Raw genomic sequence first — 23,055 nt, 5'->3', positions numbered from 1 at the left:
CTCCAGCCAACTGTAATAATGTCCTGCTTTGTTTATATAACAAATTCCTTAGAGGTGGAGACTTCCGGGATTGACCTGTTGACAAACCTTTATGCTTGACCCATCACAGCAGAGTGGGTGGGGTTATGGTAAACAAGATTCGATCTCCAAAAAAACAATTTTTCAGTGACAGACACATACTGACACATACTGATGAGTACAATAGAGGTCCAAGATCAAGTTAAGACTCACTTAAAGCAACACATTTGTTGCCCTTTAGGTGGACGACGTTTTCTCAACTTGAGTTCATTGTTGTTGCATGTCAAGAAAAATAACATGTAGCTTAGAAATGTATTAAAGATTGCACTACACTGATGGTCTCGCCCCTCCCTATATAGCCCAGCTTTTAACCCGCTATATATATACCTCTCCAGTGCCCAAAAACAGTCAAGAGGAGACAGAGAGCTTTTTCAGTGTGTGGCTCTTGTGTTTGGAATGTCTTCCCACTACATGTAAAGCAAGCAGGGTCAGTGTCCATTATTCAAAAGTCATCTTAGAGTGTTCACTTTTAGGCTTTTGACCAAGCATCCACCTCATCTCAATAGTCCTTTTGCTTTTACTTTTCATGTCATGGTACAAGTTGTTTTAATGTTATTTAACTTTTACTGTTGTTTCTTTATCCCTTCCAAGTTGTACACTTTGTTTTCCTTAAGGGATTTTGCAAGTTATTTATAAATAAAATTGGTTTTGTATGATAATATTTCTGCACTTTAAATATTATAACTATATATATTGTTAGAAAAATGTAATTATTAATACATCTGTCTATGACATGGTTTATGTATAGTGGAATCAAATTAAATACTAAATTTGAGTTTTTAAGTCACTAAAGATATAAGCAAAAAAACAACAATACAACTACTACTATTAAAACACATGTATACACTCGGTCAAAACAGTAAATCATATATGTTTTAGTTTAGATGAGCGAGCCCTTACCTTAAATAAGATCACTTGTGTTTGGCTATTAGTCATTCTTGTAGCAGTTTTTCATAAAATAATTAGCAAAGTTAAATATGAATCATTCCAATGTTTTTCTAAAAACGAACTAATTCATTATTCAGGCGGTGTTTCACTAGCGGGAGCTGTCCTTGGTTCTGTTTTGTACTAGAGTGCGACGACACTATTGAGCTGTCCAAGGTTCTGAAAACATGATCATCTGCTGCTTCTTTTAAAAATGCAAATATTTCCACCAGTGCTTTGAAATGACTCACGTAACTATTTAATATTTGTAAGAAAAATGTCCTTAATGAACCAGGTAAGCGAGACTGAATAATTAACTTCTTATTTTTCTTTTGAGCGCTTCTAGTATGAAATAAAGTGCATAATCTCAGATTAGGCATTTCAACTTCTTGCTTACCAGACTACTTTTATCAAAAGTTTTATGAATATATTATTGTCATAATAAGGTTGATTTCATGTTTCTAATTCTTCTTTTTTGTCCTTGCTTTTTTTCCAAAGTTTTTCCATCATTTTCCCTGCCCTTCATACCTCTCAATGTATATAATGTGGCCCCTGAAGAAATTAAATTCCCCTCCCTTGATTTAAACCACAAAGCTAAATGTACTGTCTTGCCGGATTTTGCCCCAAGGCATAACATTTTGCCAGAATTTCAGCATTATAAATTAAGCTTTATATATATATATATATTCCGCTAGAAACAGACAAAAGAAGAAAGAAAAGAAAAAAAACCAAAGATTTTTAACATTTTGATTTTATATTATGATGTTTTCCTTAAATTTTATCCAAAGATCCTTATATATAAATATATATGATTATATGATTATATATATATATCATATTATATGATTATATGATATATATATATATATATATATATATATATATATACATATATATATATATGTTATATATATGTATATATATATATATATATATATATATATATATATATATATATATATATATATATATGTACGTATATGTTTAAAACGTGTTTCTTTTACTTAAGGGTCTTGGATGGATAAAATGTAAGGAAAATATCATAATATGAAATCAAAATTTTTAAAATCTTGGTTCTTTTTCTTTTCTTCTTTCCTTTGTCTGTTTCTAGCAGAATATATACAATTTTTAAATAACATGCTTTTTTCCCAATATCATAGTTCGAAATGTTATGCATTTAAAATATACCAATCCAAAACAATTGGACAACTTTAGTATAATTAGCTTCTTTTTAAATCCTGATCGGCATAACTACACTTTGTCGCAATGTATAATTAATTAATGAATTTTAAATGCATAACATTTCGAACTATGATATTGAAAAAAACCACGTGATTTTCAAAAAATATTCCGTAAAAACGGACAAAAAATAAATAAATAAAAAGAACAAAATATTTTCAACATTTTAAATGAGTTCAATAATAGAAATTGTAAGCCATCAAAAAATACATTATGATTTTAGTATTTTTACACATGAGGGTACTTAAATACAATATTGTGGAGGCATTTGGCCCCCGGGCCGCACATTTCCCTATATTTTTGGAATTTAGAAAAAAACAAATTGGTTTATTAAAATGAAACCATTTATTAATTCGTTACGCGAATCGAGTTATTATTCTATACTAAAATATTAATTTAATTTAATTTAATTTTTTTTTCAAACAATTCAAATTTCCCAGCAGTCCCTGAAGATCTGCTTCCGCGTATGTGTTGAGCTGCAGCAACGTGCCTGCGTTCCTCCCTGACCTCGCCGCTAATCTCGCCCCCCCCTCCATCCACTCCTTCAGCTGCTGAATATTACAGTAGCTCGTTACTACGGGGGGGCTCTCGGCTCTCGGCGTCTCTGCTCGCGGTTTTTCGGGGGCCTTGCGAACGCTGTCGGATTGGGCAAGAAACTGGAAGAAGGAGCAGAATCGACGACGACGCCATCGATCGTGTGTTATTTTTTTTAGGGGGGGAACGATTACGCTTTTTTTTTCTCTCCTCTCTCCCTCCATCCTCGGGTCTCAGCATCCGCGGACCCGCTGCTGCCCACGCCCGTGATGTATCTTGGAGAGGAGTAAAAGAAGAATAAACACGGACATCTGCGAGAAGAAAAGAGAAAAAAAAAAAAAACGGGACGACGACGAAAATGTCTCCGTATTTAGCAACCGAATGCTCGGCTACCATGGCGAGAGCTTCCCCGCCTGTCAAGCTGCTGCTCTGGGCGTTCATCGCCATCAGTCTGCCTATAAGGTAACGTCATATAAACCTGTTTTTAATTCATATTTATGGTTAAATTCTTATATATTCATCAAATACGAGCTGCTCAGGATGAATCTGTGTATTAAATAAACAACAATCCCTGCTTAGATTCATTTTATCGTCCTTATAAATGCATTGACCACCATTTTATTTGTTTAAAAACTGTATTTCCAGGAGCATATTTACAAGCATATTCCTCCATAAAGACATTTCTCCACCATCTTTCCCCCCCCCCCCCCCACACCCTGCTCTCCATCTGCCTGCTGCTCCAAATAGCATGCTACAGTGAGGGAAGCTAAAGCTACCAAGCTAAGCTGAAGGATCAAGGATCAAGTCTATTCTCAGACTTAAAATCTTTATTTCCTCCACACAAGACCGGCCGTTCAGGGGTAAACACAGGTGTGGACCTAAAAGAAGAAAAGCTATTTCGATGCTATTTCTGCCGACGTATGAGGAACAGAAAATAATTTCAAAATGGCAGACAATCACACAGAAGTGAAGACACAATAAGGGCAAGAAAACACTCTTATTTCTGGAGGTGTTTGAACACTTCCTTCAACATGGAGAGATTCTTTAAGTGAAGGTATCTGAGATGTTTTCGGGATGAATAATACATATATACTCATTTACTGTGGTGCCTTCAGGTGCAGGTCCCTGCCCAACCCGGATTGTCAAGATAAAAACAAGTACAGTTAGCAACAGTATTCTCCATCTTAAACTACATTTAATGCAATGGATGATCAACCAACTGATTCAAGGGATCACCATTAGATTTGCACGTCAACATAAAAGCTGTTTCACTTTCAGAAAAAACATCACTTTGATTGATTCAAACCTACATTTATTGAACAACTTGTTGTGGTTAAGGTCCAAGTTCAAGTCCTGGTTATGGAATTCTTGAACCGTGGAAGTTGTTTATTGATTTGACTGTATGCAGTGTTTTGTCAAGTCATATGAGCTCCTTGGGGGAGTTATGCTCAGACTCGGTGCTTATCTAATTTCCATTTTTGTTAAAATCTTGACAAGTTCTAACAGATACATTCATTTTACATTAGTTATGTTTTTGGGGCAACTTTGTTTATATAGGTCCAACATCTTATTGGGGCCCAGCATGCTCCATTTAAAGTCACATGTATCCTAAAATATTTTGAACGATTGGCGATATTTCCGTCTTTAAAATGGTTCCCATTAGGGATAGGTACCGATACTGGCACAGTTTCTACCAATAAAGTAAATAAAGAGCCTAAAAAGTGAGTCAGATTTTGGGCCTCATTTCTGTTTTGATGTCATTTTCCCTGACTAATGTTTTTTTTTTTTAAATACAAACATGCAACATAAATTTAAATTTAAACCAGAAAATAATTCTGATGGACTATATCTCAGGCAACCCGAATTATTATTATTATTCTTTTCAAAGATTTGAAGTAACATTTTTACATTTTCTATCATTCCTAAAGAAAAGTTTGGGAAAACTTTATTTCAAAATCGCAACGTTTAAACAGTAACTATTCGGTATTAGCAAGTAAGCAAGTTTTTATGACTCAACCCTCTACACAAGACTTTACTAAACGCCCTTCTGGCAAGATTTCAGTTGCCTCTGCTATGTTGTGACTCATCTCAACATATTGTTGTTAACAATTTCATCAGATCCCAGCATTGATGTATTATAAGACAAGTTACATTTAGATGAGGCTAGATACATTTTCTTATTAGTTTTTACACACGATACAAGCCAGGCCTTTAGCAACTTTATGAGTCATAATTTAACTTTAGACATTATGTATGTTTTAGTTAACCAGTTGTTAGTGACTTGTTGTAGCAACAATTCATTGTGTCATCATTATAGGTGAGTTGTGTTCTCACACGCTTCACAAGGCATGAAATAAACTAAACACAACTCTTCAAGAATGGCGAGACTAACACAATATGTCTAACCTAAATATATTTCTAAAACAGTTAAAAGGATGGTATTTATTTTATAAAAGAAACAATTGTGTAAAAGCTAAAAAAAAAACACATGCCCTTTGCGTTAGATTTTGAAATGTAGCTGATGAATTAAGTTGGAAAACTTCTGGAATCCTGACCTTAACATATTTTCATCTCAACCGAGACATTTTTTGAAGTTTGAAATCCCGGTTGTTTTGTCCCTTAAAAAGGTCGACATGGTTGTGTATTTTTTTTTTTTTTTTCTGTGACCAAGTATTGTTTTTTTTTTAAATCGCACACATATTGTGTTATCAGTCAATGTCAGGAAAGTACACTTCTTAAAGGGCACAAAAGTTGGCTTCAAAAATGAAAGGCAACCTTTAAAAACAGGTACACAGGGTGTCCTTTGTTCATTTTACCCAAAACCATAGACAATGCCTTCAGAATTCTTATTTTAAACTTGCAAGAGACTTTTCAACGTGAACAACCGTCTTATCTTCTAAAAAAAAATATGTAGCTCCCCATTTCAATCAAGCCACAATAGTGCCTCTGTCTCTTGTGATTCCTGGAGAAGAAGGATCAAATGATGTGAAACTGCCTGTCTGTCATGTTTCTCGTTAATGTCAGACGTCAACCTTGATCTTGTCTCCATGTTGATTTATTGCAGGCCTCCTTCATGTCTTCACTTCTGGACAGTTGAAGCTTCGTGTTATCGGCGTCTCTGCTCGACATGAATTTATTAATCAGGCAATTTATTTTGAAATATTCACGACGACGATCAAAGAGTCTCGACAAGCTTCTCATGGACATCAACCATTTTTGAAAATATCTCAGATCTCCTTCATACTGGAGTTCCACATTCAAGTAGGCCTTGTCCCAAGCTAAGAGTGTATCATCACATGCAGTTAGTTTTTCCTGGGAATTCAGACACTCTGACTTCACTTCTAGTGATCTATCAAATCTTCTTAGCGAACAAACTAAATCAAGGGGGTTTCAATGAATAACCAATCTCATAAAATGACTTTTAGGGCCTGATTTGGTCCCTGAGTCTCAAGTCTGACACTTGTGCTTAGGGCTTGGTATCAATGAAAATTTTCGCTACTGATACCGATAGCACAACCTGTTCCTGAATGAAAATTCTATCTAAATCAGTTACATAAGATGGATTCTTACCAAAGAAAAATGACATTATACATACTTTTTACTCAATTTCCACTCAAAACAAATACTTTCCAGTGCAAAAGAACACTTGCTAACAAGACACAAACTAATCTGATGTTCACCTCCTTCGTAACTTATCAATAATCAGTTTCTCTTCAGAAAATACCACACTTTATGAAGTTTTGATCATGCATGGGTCCGAAACACCATGCATCTGTCGTTGCCACAAAATAACCGAAGTTCGATACACAGCCCTACATCTGCTCCAGTTCCACTTGTCTTGGCCATTAAAATAGGATTTATTCAATGTGAAATAATGGCGTCAAAATGGTCATAAACCTAAGTCTTTCTGAAGAGGTTGTGTTTGGGATTTTAGCTTTAGGTGAAGGAACTCTGCCAGGAAATCGAACTCTCCTGTCGTATTTCTGCTGCAACGAGAGCTCACCGATGCCCCTGCAGCTTCCACTCTCCGCTCAGCCCACGTTCCCTATTGTCTGTTCCTTTGTTACCTGCTGAGAACTCTGCCCTCGAAGTAGGAGGTGCAAATCCATATTTCACGTTCAGTAAAGGCCAAAAGTTGCATTTTGACGGGCACACCACGAGGGAAAACAGCAGTTGAACTTTCCATGTCTAACTAGTCTTTCTGAATCGGAATCATTTGTCAATTTCAGTGTATGGGACGGTTGGTCAGCTTGCTGTGTTGTGGATAAGTGATGATACAGTGAGAGACTAAAGTTTCAGAAAACATTGTTATTGACAGATTCCAGATATACTTCAACTACTTTATACTTTTACTGCAGTTTCACAAAAGTGCGTGTAAACCACAGTCACTTTGCTTGCATTTACCTTTAAAGCAATCGCAGAGACCGCAGCGTTCAGCGATAATTTTGCCCATATATATATATATATATATATGTGTGTATGTAAAATGTCTTTATTAGTAACCATCCAGCAAGTACCACAGTACTTGGATGATTTGGCTGTTTTAAAAAAATAAATAGTTTTATTGTAAATTAATATTATTATTAATGGTTTCAACTGGAAGTTATACCTGCTAGCTTGGATAATATTCAAATAAAATGAATGACTGATCTATAGGATATTTTATGAGCAGAAAGCATTGAATGTTTTGGGAGACATTTTCTAGTATCCTCTTAAAAATGGCACTTATGATCCTTTAAGTGGAGATTGAGTTACCCTGAATCAGAATAATTCATCTTTAAGGAGGAAAAATATTTTTAGATCCATGCCTTAGGTGGGAATATTTTGCAGGTTTACATAATCTTAATATTTATATTTATATTAATATAAATCGTACCCCGGTATGTTGATCAACTAAGAGTGTTACCTGACATCCTGCAAAGACTCTTGGCTAATTGGCAAATAATGTGTTCCCATTTATTATCTTCTCCCTGATCTCTGGTCTCCAGGTGATTGTAGATCTAATTTCCATTGTTGGTTTTGCTCCTAGCCTTCCCTCCTGCTAATTAAAAAATGGAGGCAGTCACTAGTCTTTACCGAAGCCTGACATCATGTTCTCTCATCAAGATTGATGCCGAAAAAAACACAGCGCACGACTGAAAGTGTACTGTATCGCGACATACCGTCCACAATAAGTGCGGCGTTGAATGCAACTCATAGTTTACTCATCATCAGTGCGGAGAGACGTGCGCATGCATATGCATGACAAACAAACACACACACTCTCTGCGGACCTTCAGGTACTGAATTAGAAGGCAAACGCTCAGATCTGCCTGCAGTGAAGAACACATGGCTTGCTTCTTTGATCTGCTTATCTTTGGAGTGTTTCCATACACACATTGCTCCGACCTGAATAATAACGAAGCCGCTGCAGACACTGAAAGTTTTATTTTGGGCCGAGCCGAACGCACTCTAATTAGTATATGATTCAAACCATATGCTGGACACATTTGATAACAGTTTTTTTGTGTACTCCAATAACAACTTCCCTCTTTTATTCTTGTTTATACTATGATGGTTCTGCTCATCCAATCCTGAGCTATGCCAATGTCAACGCACGTTAGTGTCGTCACTTGGGTTTGGTCTTGGCAAATATCTGGCGATACGATATGTATCACGATACAGGGGCAAAGATTCAATGTGATGCTGTAGGAACAAGGATATATTTGTAGTATTTTAGTCAAGTACCTGTCTTGTGTTGCAGAATTTACAGACATGACCCTTGACAAAGCTTTCATTTGTTTTTAAACAAATGTATATCAAAACATCAGCTTTAAAAACAAGATCCTATATTTTAAATATGCTGGAGTTGGCTGTATCCTCTCGTCCCAAGTCGTTGCTGGGATCTTGCGGATTTTGAAGCGGAGGACGTAATGAACGCAGCTGGACATTTTTTTTATATTTGCATGTTAATTATAAATAAAAAAAACGGAATTATTTCATTTCATACACAACTTTGTGAAATCTAAACCAAATAATAACTATGGTTGAGATACATAATGATTTGAAATCAGAAAAACATTTTAAAAACTCTTATTTATCCATACAGTGCTATTACATATCGATAGAATAAAAACTTATCACTCAGTGTATCTATATTTTCTCACTCACCCACATGATCATACAATTCCTTAGCTTTATATTGGATATTCAACGTATACAAAATAAATAAACAAAATAAAAGTTATAAAACAATTTGATTGTATTGTGAAGGCAAACGTAATATTTAGACACCATGGCTCTGACTAACTTCAAAAGCTTCAGAAGACTTGTGATCATATTCTTGCAGTATTTCAAACGGCAGAGATACAGTTTGGTTTAATTTCTTGGTTGCAGTTCGGCTTAAAGGAAAACACTTTTGAATCAAGTCAGCAAGACACAGGCTGTTAGCATGGGCTAATTGCTACTAATAAAATAACCATCACTCATCAAGCAGCAAGTGCATGATATCGTAGCACTCTAACCCTAGCTAGTTACAAACCAACCAACAATAATAACAGTAATCAGAGAAATACAGTAAAGTAAACAATGAAGAATAGTTTCAGTAACTGCTGTCTATGGACTTGTACATCCTAGTATTGATACCATGGTATTTATTATTCTGTTTCTGCAAAAGTCTGGTGATAAGTATAACGAAACAGGGGCAACAATACAATAAAAAGCGATATTGTAGGAACAATACATTTGAAGTATTGCCCAAGTACTTAACTTCTGTTTTTACAGACCGCATGACTCTTAATGACGTCGTAACTGCTTTAATTTGTTTTATAACCAAACAAGCCTGAAACATAAGCTTTAAAAGCTGCCGGAGTCGACAGCATCCTCTCGTCCTCAGTCTTTGCTTGGATATTGTTGCATTTTGACTGCTGACGTCCAGCGACTGGACGTTTAATTTCCACACACACAAAAAAAAGCCAAAATATTCCAATGTAACGATGTATAGTTAATATAATCGTTTTGAGTACAATAATTGTGATTGTCGATATTGTTGACAACCCTACTGCACCTACAGTAGATCAATGCATCACAGTTAGTTATGGTAAAAATATAATTAGTTCATTATAGTGTAACCATTCATTGTGACAAACGCAACTCTTGTGCCAATGCTCCTTTTTGGAGAAAGTATGAATCACGCTGTGTGCCAGTAAAGAGGGTCGACCCATATTGCACACAAGTGAGTGTAATTGTGATTAATGGTAGTCGTGCACATTAAAGAAAAGATACAGACGCACCGTGAACAGTAGCACTGCTGGCTCAGAATGAAGACGGATGGCTAGAAGTGAGCTTGAATATGGCCCTGTTTTTTTTTTTGTCAGATTAAGAGCGAAAGGTAAAAAGATATAAGTGGGGTTTCTGTGTCCCGGTTACATACACTTAGAGAAACAGTTGATTCATCAAAATGATGGCATTACAATTTATTCAGTATGTTGCTGTAAAGGTGTAGAAATGTCTTCAGTATTCACTTCAATGAAAGGTTTAAGACTGGGATATTTTTCTTTACAGCCCATCAGATGTATACAATATACAATGTTGTAGCAGAACACAACATTGTGGTGCAAGTACAAGTTTAGAAGCTGTTTATGGCTTTCAATAAAGCGCCTATATATTTGTGTATTCTGTTGTATTTAACATTTTTAATTGCTATTCATCTTGTTTTATGTCTTTTGAGCCTGATGAAGTAGAACATTTTGATAATAATAATTCAATAATAATAAGTGCCCTGATACATAAAATATAATAATACATGAGTAATAACTTTCTTCATGTCATGGCATTTAAAACAAACAAAAATGTAACTAGAAGAATAAATGTTAATTAAAAAAAAAAAGAAGCCTAGTGAAAGGTAAACATGTGTTATACTGATTAAATGTTATTCAGTCAGTTAGAACTACAAAATTAAGCCCCAAAAGAAGATTGACAGAACATCAGAAAAACAAGTAAATAACAATAAAAAACACTTAAGTATTAACTTTTGAAAAATTACTGTCATTTAAGCTTTTAATTTGTTTCGTTACCATCGTTTTGGTATCGCCAAAAAAAAAACACTTTTCTAAAAGTGCTTGTTTGACTTCTTGTATTTATTAAAACCATATTATCCCTAATTATTTTACAAACGCAATTATTTTAAAGGACTTTCTAATCGCTGTCAAACATTTTTACTTGATTATTTGTTTAACTTTGACTTCATGAGGATCACATACTTTGCTCAGGTTCGTCTAAAATTGTTTATCTGGGCTTATTTCAAACCACAAAGCATTTTTTTGAATTACACTTGTGTAATTACACTTGTGTAATTCAGGTTGTGTTTTCTTGCCTCTGTCTCCGCCCGCCGGGGGGCTGCACTCTTTGTTGATTCTTTCGCAGATGCTTTTTTCTCGCCGCCGTTGTCGCTTGAGTGGCTCTACGTCAAGAGAGGCTGAATACATTACCGCGTGAGCTCACATGGCCTCATCAGAACAAGAGAAACTGGACCTTTCCTTACACACTCCATACACCTCACCTCTTGATTTAATCATACAGAAGCGTTCTTAGTACAGAGAACACTCAGAGTGTTATTAAGATTTCATGTCTGGGCCATGGTGGAAGGGGAGGACACTTGATAGCACTTTAAGAAGTCGGAGAAAATACTGGAAAGCTACTGTGTATCTGAAGCTTTTCTGAAAAGAGTTTGAAAGAAATGTAATCGGAAATACTTTGATTTATACTATTACTGACAATTTGTTATTCATCCCGATGATGATAAAATGTTTCAGTCATTACTTGTTTCAAAAGGTCAGTTGACAACAACAAGATTAAAGCCATTTCCCTATGTTTATTTCATTATATATTTTCTGATAAATCATAGTTTATATCATCCATTTACATTTCATGTTTTATTCTTCAATTCTTTTCATTCCACTATTTAAAAAAAAAAAATATTTTAACAATAGCTATATTTGGATTTATTATTATTTTATTATTTTATAATTATATATTTTTTATTTATAATTATTACAAATATGTTTGGTAAAAATTGACAAATGTCTTAAACACTATTTGGCTGGGCATGTGTGAGGTCGATGAATATATCAGTGATAAAACATTAAACATTTCCACTAATGGGCTGATGAGTACGTTACAAAATAAAAGCTAATGCTTCACAGCTCATTATCCTCCATTTGGAATGTTTAGGGTCATTTGGTTTTCGGATGATCACATTAGGTGAAAAATAATTGTCTATTAAACAATTTCTCTACGACAACAGTGCTTTTGTTTTCCCTCCGACTTCATTTTTGTTTTGCGTTGTTGAAACAAAAAAACCCTCCTCTTGACATGCAATCGTATATTGTGACCAACATATTATTTTTCACAACACAGACATCTCAAACACCTCAAGTTTCCATCGCAGATTGAAACACTTGAATACCACCTGTACTTGCTCTCAACTTCTTTTGCTTTAGATTACATCTTTAAAAAAAAAAAATGTTGTCTATCATTAGCGTTCATTTCCATAATCTTTCTCATAATCTAATCTAGTTTTCGCGTGTGTGACAAGAGCACAAAAAGACATTTATTCATGTGGCAGTAAGTCTCTTGTAGTTTGCTCAAAACTCAGGAAAAAGCTGGAGACTTAGTATCTGTAATTTAGATGAGAAGAGCTGGAGAAGCAGAAAGAGGAAAAAAAAAAACTTTAGTTGTCTTTCCCAGTTATCCAGATAACAGATGTCTTTAACAGATGTTCATATTTAATAAGAAATTCAAGAGCCAAATGATAGTAATGAATTGCAACGTTTCTAATTTGTACAGCCGCTCTGGTATTTTAATTATAATGACCATGGAGTTGTGTACATATTACTGCTGTGAAGGGGTTTGTGACCGTTAATCTGTGAGCATTAATCTATCTCAGAAAGAAAGCTTTGAAATGGAATGAAAAACTGATGTTTCAATTTCGGTTGTGTTCTGTTGTTCCATCACAGGCTGAACAAAATGTATACTCACCAAAAACTGTGAAGATTTGTCAGATAGTCATTATTATTATAACTACTTTATTACTTAAAGTATCTGAGTAATTGTTGATATTGATAGTTCCTTTTCCATTCTTAAACTCTGACATTTTCATAGGTCAACATGAACATTATTTTGATTTGAATTTGATCCAAACATCTCGGAGGTCAGATAAGATTAAGATAAATATGATCTAGATTATGATTATGATGTTTGATATCATCCTTCAATTGTATTGGTTCTAACTACAAAGGTACCAAGACAAGGTACCATAATAGCAATGGTTCTGACATTAACAAAATACAACACAGATGTCGGTGCTATATTTTGGTTTATTGTTGTTTTATTACCTTTTAATTTATTTGAATCCAAAATACAAACAGGAATCTTAAAATTAAGTATAGATTGCCTGTCATAGCCCATGATGCACCTTCAAAATATTACACTGACATCATTCTCAGAGAGTGTATCAATTGACACACTTGGCCCCAAGTTAATACTGACAGAACGTAAATCTGTGTTTTGCATTTGACAAAATATAGCCTCAAAACAATACTGACAGAATGTAAACATGTGTGTTGACTTTGACAAAATTTAGCCTCAAAACAATACTGACAGAATTTAAATCTGTATGTTGCATTAGACAAAATTAAGCCTCAAAATAATACTGACAGAATGTATATCTGTGTGTGTTGTGTTTGACAAAATAATAAGTAAGTAAGTAAGTAATTTTTATTTATATAGCGCTTTTCCAGACCAGGGTCACAAAGCGCTTAAACAATCAAAACAATATTCAATTAAGTGTACGCTTTAAAGGTCAAGATAAAACTGATAACAAAACAGCAGTTCCAGAAAGCCTGAACAAATAAAAACGCCAAACTCCATTCCATTTAACACAATTTCGCCGACAAATAATACTGACAGAACTCACAAAATGGAAACAATTTATAATACAAGTAATTTCTTTAGTCTGCATTTTAGAAAAATCACATTTTTCAAGTAATTGCTCCATCCATCACGACTTCCTGCTGCTTCTTACACAGTTGGCTCCATCCAGAACTAGCAAGAAAAATAAAACTTGACTATTAAACACATCATGCAGATGGAAAACATTGATCTAATGCATTAAAGTTGGTAGCTGGAACTTTAAAAAACCCAACTCTAACACCCTGGTAGTTTGGTGGTTAAGACACTGTGCAGTTTGAGTTTGATTCCCCCTCTGAGAGCTACGTTTTTATAAAGGTAAATAAGTAGCAATACGGATTTGATGTCACAGAGGAAGGTACCGAAGTATTTGAATTTAAACTTGCGTAGAAAAAAGCTGTAGGATTTCTTCACAATGAATCAACACAATTTTAGATTAATGACATTGTTGCTTATTTGATTGTTTCTTTTTTTTTCAAAATAAAGTTAGATTTCCTTAGCGGAGGAAATTGCGAAGTCAGTTTGCAAGGTTTCAAATTAAGCCTAAAAACAAGCTTCCATTCCACAAATAAAAGAAGAGAATGTCTTTGTGTTTGCGAAGCCACAATATAGTTTACACATGCAATTGGAAAGAAATGAGGCGAGAAGGTAAATCAATGGGATCTGCTGCTGCTGAACGATATCCATGTCGACTAAATCTTCATCACGCCCTGCAGGATTTTCCTGGGTACTTAAATGCCGGCAAATAAAACCCACTGGAGGAAATCCATCTTGATTTTTTTTATTTTTTATTTTAAGTTGAATCTAAACCCCCCCCCCCAAAAAAAAAAAAAGAATGGTGAGGGTTCCTGCCGGGCACGACTAATGATTCCAACAATTGCTGGAAGATGACGGAGCCACCAGCCCGGTGTTGAACGTGAGCTGCGATGAATATAAATAAGCGTGTCATTAAATGAGCGTCTCTTCAGGCAGCGGCGCTTCATTGTAACGAGCCAGAGATGTATGTGCTATTGCTGCATAATTCTACAATTAAGTGCTTAATTTGTGTGATCTGGTGTCTCTGACAATGATTTATATAACACTGGAGCGTCAGTTAATATCCCTGAAATACATATCAATTATTTTTATGACCTGAAAATGAAACATTACTTTGTTTGAAAGTGATTGGATAGCGATATGTCAATCAAACTGAATTTCGGTTGACAGTTGATTTTGCGAAACTATCTGCTCTACCTTTTCTCTTCTCCCACCCGCCAGAAGGTCAGAGCCGAAGACCATTCACACTGGGTCTGGTTCTGCTTGAGGTTTCTGCCTGTCTGTTAAAAGAAGGTTTTTCTTGCTCATTGCTATTCTCCTGCAGCTTTTGTCTTACCTTTACTATAATATATTCCACAAAATCCAATTGAACAGAGGGGTTTAAAGCTTGCACACACCGTTTTGAGGAGCATCTACCCGTCTTTTAACAGAAACGCTCGTTTCTGAATATATAAGATATATGTCCTTCAAGAAGGGCAACTACTTATTTCTACATTTGTCTTCCCGCAGCTCTTTCCAGGTCGAGGACGACGACGAAGTGGCCAACAAGACATGGGTGCTCACCCCGAAAGTGTACGAGAGCGACGTCACGCACATCCTCAACAGCCTACTAGATGGATACGACAACAAGCTCAGACCTGACATAGGAGGTACAAGATTAGATTACATTTTTTATTAAAGAAAGAGAAATGGTTCGACAGAAACCTTAAAAAAATGAATGTTCGTTTTCCTTAAATCATAAATAATTTCTAAGTAAAGTATGTGATGTTCATTGATTCATAAGGTCAAAGAATGGCACCATAATGAGATTTTCCAAGGTTTCATGTTGCCCGCCTCCTTCCCGTAGTCCTGTCTGCGAGCTTTACGGCGGAACCAGACGACTGTCAAGGTCTGACAAGGCTCGTCATATTTATGTACAGGATGGAAAGTGGCTTACTTACCTCAACATTGACAGGCAGCCGAGAGGCCAGCTCCACCACCGAAGCGCATATGGATGATACAAGGCGTCTGCAGGAGCATACTAAACACACTCATACATTTATTGACTTTGTAGGAGAGACCTTGCCCACATTATGAGTGTAAATAATTCAGCGTAACAATCGACATGGGGGGTTTATTCTTTTGAGAAATGGAGCGTTGCCTGCAACCTTTAGTTTCCAACAGTTAATATTGCCGAAATCTTTTGTCTAAATTATTCAAAAATAAAAGTAAAAAATTAGGTCTATAAATAGTGCTGTAAGTTATTCAGGTGTGAGAAAATATAGATGCGCGTATATATCAGATTTCTTTTTTTTTTTCAAGGATTTATCGATATTTAACAGCACTTTCTAAAAATACATTCACCAGAGTTTGTTTTGTACATTAAAACATGTTTTCATCAAATTCAAATTACATTTTTCCATTTTCTTTTTTTCAGTTCTTTTATGGTTTATATTTAAATAAGGTGTGTGTACAATATAATATATGTATTTTATAGGTTTACAATTGACATTGTATTCAAAGTGTTCATTTTTGTGTTGCAATTATATTTCTGGCCACTAAATCATAACATCCTCGAGGCTTAATACGACAGTGAAATCCTGCAAGATGACTGAGGACGAGAGGATACAGTTGACCCCATGTTTGGGCAAAGATTGGTTTGAAAACAAATGAAAGCAGTTAAAACTTGGTCAAGAGTCATTCGGTACTTGTGCAATACTACAAACATATCCTTGTTGGTTTAGCAGTATCACAATATATTGCCACAGATTCTTGCCATTAAACACCTCTTGTAAGTCAAACAAATGTCCACTTCAGAGTCTGACTTTCCAACAAAAACTGATAAATAAAAGCCATTTTGGAATAGTATGATCAAAGTGATTATTATGGAACTAATAAATGAACCAAAATATAATCATACATAGTTTTAAAGTCATATGTTCAGCAGCTCTATTGTGTAATTCTCAAGGCAGCTACTTTCGACAAGAAGCTGTGTGTTGGTTTTGAAATGTACCAGAATCCCTGAGAAGGATCGGTCTCTCTTGACCGACCGGATGAAAAGCCGCTGAGCAATCCAAACATTACGCACTCTGCAGCAGCGTCGTTGTTATTGACACTGCAGAGTGTTACATAAAGCCATTCCTCCTAGTTGTGAGACGTAAGGGTTGAGCTATAAATTGATTCTCAGATTCTACTTTGAGGTGCTGCGTCAACTCCGAGAGCTTCTTTCTTCAAACAGACTGAGATGCGCCAGCTGCTGTCGAGTTACGCAGCTACCGAGGTTATAATTAGCTCCCGACATTGTACTGCAACAGACCAATCAACCAGCTAACCAGCAACTTTCTCATCCGTTCGAACGCGCTGGAATGCTGTGGATTTAGATCGTCACTGATTGTGCCACAGTCCCGCTTTGAAGTCCATTGTGATGCTCATTTAATTTTTAATACCCCTGGAGTCTGGAGTACAGATGGAAGCGCCAAAAAATGGGACGGGGGGATAGAGGGAGCAGGAGAGAGCGGAGCGTGGTCGTGAATCCGTTTTTCATAATACACTTGCAGCTTTGGTCAATGATGCTTGCTCTCTGTAATCCCTATTGATTGTTCAACAAACAAAAGTGACAATGACAAACTGCAACATACATTTTCTCTCTAATCCAGAAGTCAAAAGACTGTAACAAATAAACTATAGACACGGCATAAATAAAAAGTATAATAATAATGCATGATATCATTATCTTAGTTTTATGTTAAAGTACAGGGATTTAAGAACCTCCATCCATCACAGAATCAACACAATAATGAAGCAATTTCTAGCAAAAACAAGGAATATGAAATAAAGGCAAAGTTCCCCAACTCACAAAAACATGAACACAAACACAAAAAAAACAAAAAAAACAATTTGTCAGTTGACACTGATACACAACAACAATTGACTCATTCATTTGATTTAATACTAGTTATACTATGGTTTATATTTGCCGGCGCTGACTGAGGATGGGAGGATACAGTCGACTCCAGCTGCTTATAACCTGATTTTACTACAAAAATGTAATGAATGGATGAATGGATGGATGAATGGATGGGTGAATAGATACATCCACATCCATAAATACATGTATGTAAAAACAATATTATTACAATAAATACATGAATACAATGAAATAAATACATAAATACAACAAATACATACATAAATACAATAGATACATGCAAAACATATTGAAATACATAAACAAATAATTCAAAAATGGCCAAAAAAGAGTAAAAAGTGCTAGTTAATCATGAGGGAGAGTTCTGTTGTGGCACCTTATGGCAGAAGGAACAAAGAAATATGTAATAATCGCAAAACCATCTCAAACATTGGAAGTAAAACACAAAAAAAAAAAAGTATTTTTGTTTTGTTTATAAATAAATGTAAACCTAAATGAAAATACTCTTTTAATTCCTATATCTCAATAAGATGTTCAGTCATCCATCCATTCATCTGTCAATGCAGATCACATCATTATTGAATAGAAAAAAATCTTCTGAGAAATTATACAATTTATTAACAATAATTCGACCTTTACTAAAAAGCAGGAGTTCATGTCTTTTATCAAATCTTTGCATTTTTATCATAACACAAACTGCAAAATGTCTCATGAATGGGTATAAATTTGTTTGTCATCTACCTAAATGAATCTCATGAGGCTGTTCTCGTACGTGACTATGATCTTCAAGGCTAATGCATGACGCTGATTCATCGCTACACTCGTGTCTTGTAGGCGTTCTGCACACGTATGACGTGGAATATGGATACAAACACTCACATGTTTTCACTGTCTATTGGTCACATCCATTATAGATCAAACATGAAGCCTGAATGCGACATAAATCCTATAAGCGGACATCAGGTCCAGTCATGCAACACTGATGTTAAAGAGGAGCTGACTGAACATGCTGACAACCACGGATGTCTTCATTTGATTCACTGCAATGGTTGGAGTAGTGTGGATCGCCTTCTGCTTTTATATTCTTTTTAGACTTTTATTAAAAATAGTTAACTTTTTTTTAGACATAATTTCCCTTACAAAATAGCTGTGAAATTGTTAAACAAAAAATGAAAAGAAAAAGAAGAAAGAAAGAAAATGTGTTTTGGTCCAAGAAAAGGTAATTTAAATTGATTTAATTAAACATGTTTGTTTTATTTGCCCTTAAATGTTCTGCCAAAAGACCTCAGTTTAGTCAAATTAAACTCATTATGTGACCAAAATCATTTATTTTTTACTGTAACAAAATAGAAGATAAGGACAAAAATCAATTAAACAAATGTTGATATCAATAGTTAAAATTAAATAAAAGTGAGAGTAGAAGAGCAAGTAAAAATACTTTAACATTTAAAAGTTTTGTAAAATCCTACCGGTATAAATGCTAACTCCAAAACACCCATTTCATTGAAATGATCTTCCTCTCTTTCGCTTTAGGTGTGCCCTAAGGCTCAGTCCTGTGGCCTCTCTACTTCATCATGTATTTTCTTAAACAAAGGATTCATTGTTCACCGCTACGTTGATGACACTCAGCTTTACCTCTCCACTCAATCTTCCTCAGACCTCCCACCAATAAATCTTGGCCTGGCAGCCAATCCAATTCCATCAGCTCGGTTTCTCCGTCAGGGCAACAGTATTTCAAACACTGTGCCTCATGTTGTCTCTCTTTCTCCCTCCACTAACTTAAACTGGTTGCATCAAAACCTACCTAAACAATACTTCCTAGCTATTATTAACGAACAACAAACCTTTGTTGAACTCAAAAATATATTTATTTGGGTGTGCTTATACGATATGTAAAACAATATAGGGGAAATAATATAATATATTGTGATACTTTAGTAACAACAATATAATTGTAGTAGTGTACAACTACTTGACTATGGCGTTGTATAAATTACAGACCGCATGACTCTTCCATAAACTCATAACTGGCTTTTATTTATATTTGAACCAATATGTTCAAACATCAGCTCTGAAAGGGTCTGGAGTCGACTGTATCCTCTCGTCCTCAGTCATCACCAGGATTTCATTGAAGCTGCGGAGCACTTAATGACCGGTGGATGTTGCTTGAAGTTGATTTGGCAACACAAAATTAACCAAAACCCTATTTGCATCTTACTTGAACATCACAAAAATATATATTTTTTTATTTTACACAATTTATTGAAGAATAAACCATAAAATAACTTGTAGAAATAAAGTATGGTTTAAAGCCACCCCCCCCCCCCCCAACAAAACAAAACATTGGAAGAAATAAATCCGTACAATTCTGTTTAATCTTGATACAGTATTAAAAACCGCTTATCTTGGCTGTATCCTCTTGCCCTCAGTCATCGCTTGGATCTTCCCTTAACTGATGAGTACGTAACAATAGTGAATATTTGCATCTTAATGTACACTTAAATCACCCAATGGTAATCACCCAATGTCTCCATGTACGTCACCGGTCCAGATGTTTCCGCTCTCAATGCGGACCATTGTATGAATGTTCTATCTGGCAAAAACATTTCCCTCCGACTCCAGGTAATCATGACCCAGCTCTCCTGGCATAAACATCTACTCATGTGGTCAGGTCATTGCAACCCAGTGGTATTTTAATCAGAGTGGTTTGACCAGGAAATTGGAAGACCTTGACGTCTTTTTCTTGGATTCCCGAACCACGATAATGACCATAATAATTGTTCTGACGCTATCTCCGGGAACACGTTATTAATCTCCCAAAATTGACTTGTCTTTTCTTCTTTGCAGTCAAACCCACGGTGATCCACACCGACATGTTCGTCAACAGCATCGGTCCGGTCAATGCCATCAACATGGTGAGCAAAAACATCAATCTCACTGTTATGGCGGCGATAACTTAAGGAGAATGCTTGTTGCTAAATTTATGTAAGACGGTGCAGCATCCACGGGGAGTGGTGAGTATAATGATCTGCTCGGCTGGTCTCTCTGCAGCTGGCAGCGATTCAATGTTGCTCAAGTACAGCAGAGCGGCAGATGCTTGCTTTCACGGAGGATTGGTCGGTCCGACTAATCACTATGCTGCCCCACTGCCCTTGTAGTGTACCAACACAGTGCAGGTGTCAATCAGAGACTTAACAACTGCTCCGGCCTCTGCACCAATTTGATCCGACACGATCTTTCCAGTGTCGCCGTTTCTGTGCCGCATGTGTCCCGAGCCGTTCCCTATTAGAGCGGGGCGACCAGTGTTTTCACTTTCTCTCAATATCAGCTCAGACACGAGTGTCGGCGCAACTTATTTGGTTCATGTTTTGATAGACAAGAGCCGATGAGGATGTGAAAAGAGCCGCGTTAGACCACTCATGTCAGACTGACAGATTCAGGACGCTGCTCTTCCATTAATATCTTCCTACGCCTGTCAAGATCTATACAGAGTTACCATTTGATTAATAAAACCAACGATCATTTCGGTGCTCGTGTTTGAAACTCCTCACTCTTGAATAGTTTTTGGAATATTTAGTTCATAACTGGAATGCATTCATTGGCCAAAATGTTCCACATTCATTGTTTAATTTCTTGAATATATATAATTTCGGGGCATTGTTCTAATGCTTATCTCACTGTTTCTTGTCTCATGTTATCATGTGGGTTCTTATCTAGTCCACTCATGTTCCATCATGTTATTGTCATGTCATGAATAACCTCATTATATTATGTCATGATTAAGTCACATTATGTTTTGATGGATCTTATCTCACAGCACCGTCTTGTGACTCCCCTTTTTTGGGGAAGGGGAAACTGTAAGCTGTTGTGTATCTTATTGTCTGTTTATTTTAACATTTTAAGTAATGTTGTTCTATTAAGGGTAAAAGATAAACTCAAATATTTTTTTCATTCACGATTTATTCCAATTAATATCTTCCTACACCTGTCAAGATCTATACAGAGTCATCATTTGATTAATAAAACCAACGATCATTTTGGTGCTCGTGTTTGAAATACTGTATCGGTGTTCAATAACACTATAACATAATAGATATACAGTACATAAATATTTTTTTGTTTTAATATATATATATATATATATATATATATTGGCTTTCAAATCAGATTATTTTTTATCTCGGTTCTTTGATTCTTTTAATGGTTTATATTTTTACAAAGTCTGTATAAAATTAACACAATGTTTGTTTGTTTTTAATAAAATGAACATCAAGGTTTTGTCTTTTTTTTTGTTGCAATTGAATTTCCGACTGCTAGTTGTCCTACCTAATTTAAAAAACGCTGACTGTGGACGAGAGGATACACAAACATAACCTTGATTTTACAGTGTCGAAATATATCAAACTAAATCATATTTTTGCCCCATATCCTTGCCTTACTTATCTTATCACATCATGATGTTTTTGAACTTGTTGTATTATGATGTTGTATCATGGTGTAATTTTCATGTACAATTAACATCAGTTTGGGTTTTATCTTAACGTCTCATCATGTTGGGGTCTATTTCCCAGGATTCTGTCTTATTTCCTTGCATGTCATGTAACCATTGCGAAGATTCATCATGTTGCTTCATATCTTGTCAAATGTCCCCGAAATTTTGACCCTTCGAGGTTTTGTTTCATCACATCTCGTTTCATCTTGCACCAATTATCATCTCATCTATTATCATCGCAATATGTCGCACCATGATTCTCTTTCCTCTCTTTACCTCAATGCATTATTTGCTTTTTGAATTGCCATATTGTTTTATGTTATTTTTTAATGTGCATTCTCCACTTATTATGTTGCTTCATGTCTCATCTCAGATGTTTTGTCACATCTCGCACCTCACTATTTTACTTTACGTGTTTATTCCCTTTTCATGTCATGTCTTCTCGTATTTTGTTTTGCATCTGTTCATCTGCTTGTTCCCTTCTTTTGTTTTTGAATTGGTCTCGTTATATAACATCATTCAAGTATTTATGCTCATGTTGCATCACGTTGCTACTTATCTGGTTTTATCTTGTCTGACTTTTATTACGTCTTATGTCATCGCATTCCTTCTTCTTCTGCTTCATTTTGTATCTTATTTCATCTTCAAAAAACTCAACCAATACTTAACATGTATGTTTGCCCTCTTTGTAAAATTCTCCTGGAATGATAAAAGAGAGGAAAAAACACATCTTCAAAAAGTCTTGAATTCATCTTTGGTCATCGCTCTGTCACGAAGCAGCGTGCCCGCCTTCAGTGTACAGTGATCTGGGCATAAACGGGCCAGAAATATATTCCTCGGGTCTCATCTTCTCCCTGAATGCCCATTTTACATGTAAACACAAAATTCACAGCCCACC

At 35.5% G+C, this 23,055-nt stretch overlaps 1 protein-coding gene across 3 annotated transcripts in view; it reads left to right on the top strand.

Annotated features, from left to right (window-relative positions):
- The first annotated feature begins 2,811 nt into the window (after positions 1-2,811).
- The window catches only part of gabrg2 (gamma-aminobutyric acid type A receptor subunit gamma2), a 59,464-nt gene continuing 39,220 nt past the window's right edge, over positions 2,812-23,055 (top strand). Inside the window, exons 1-3 of one of the 3 annotated variants that reach the window (XM_087806633.1) lie at positions 2,812-3,237; positions 15,268-15,407; positions 20,513-20,580. In XM_087806633.1, the coding sequence (XP_087662759.1) occupies positions 3,134-3,237; positions 15,268-15,407; positions 20,513-20,580 (312 nt within the window). In that variant the 5' untranslated portion in view covers positions 2,812-3,133. The remainder of the gene's footprint in view (positions 3,238-15,267; positions 15,408-20,512; positions 20,581-23,055) is intronic. The other 2 variants (XM_087806635.1, XM_087806634.1) reach the window with 2 other exon arrangements.

Source organism: Callionymus lyra, chromosome 14 (assembly GCF_982586985.1).
Source record: "Callionymus lyra chromosome 14, fCalLyr1.hap1.1, whole genome shotgun sequence".
Classification (NCBI taxonomy): Eukaryota; Metazoa; Chordata; class Actinopteri; order Syngnathiformes; family Callionymidae; genus Callionymus; species Callionymus lyra.
The sequence above is the reverse complement of the archived record's forward strand: the minus strand, read 5'-3'. Positions and strand labels throughout refer to the sequence as shown.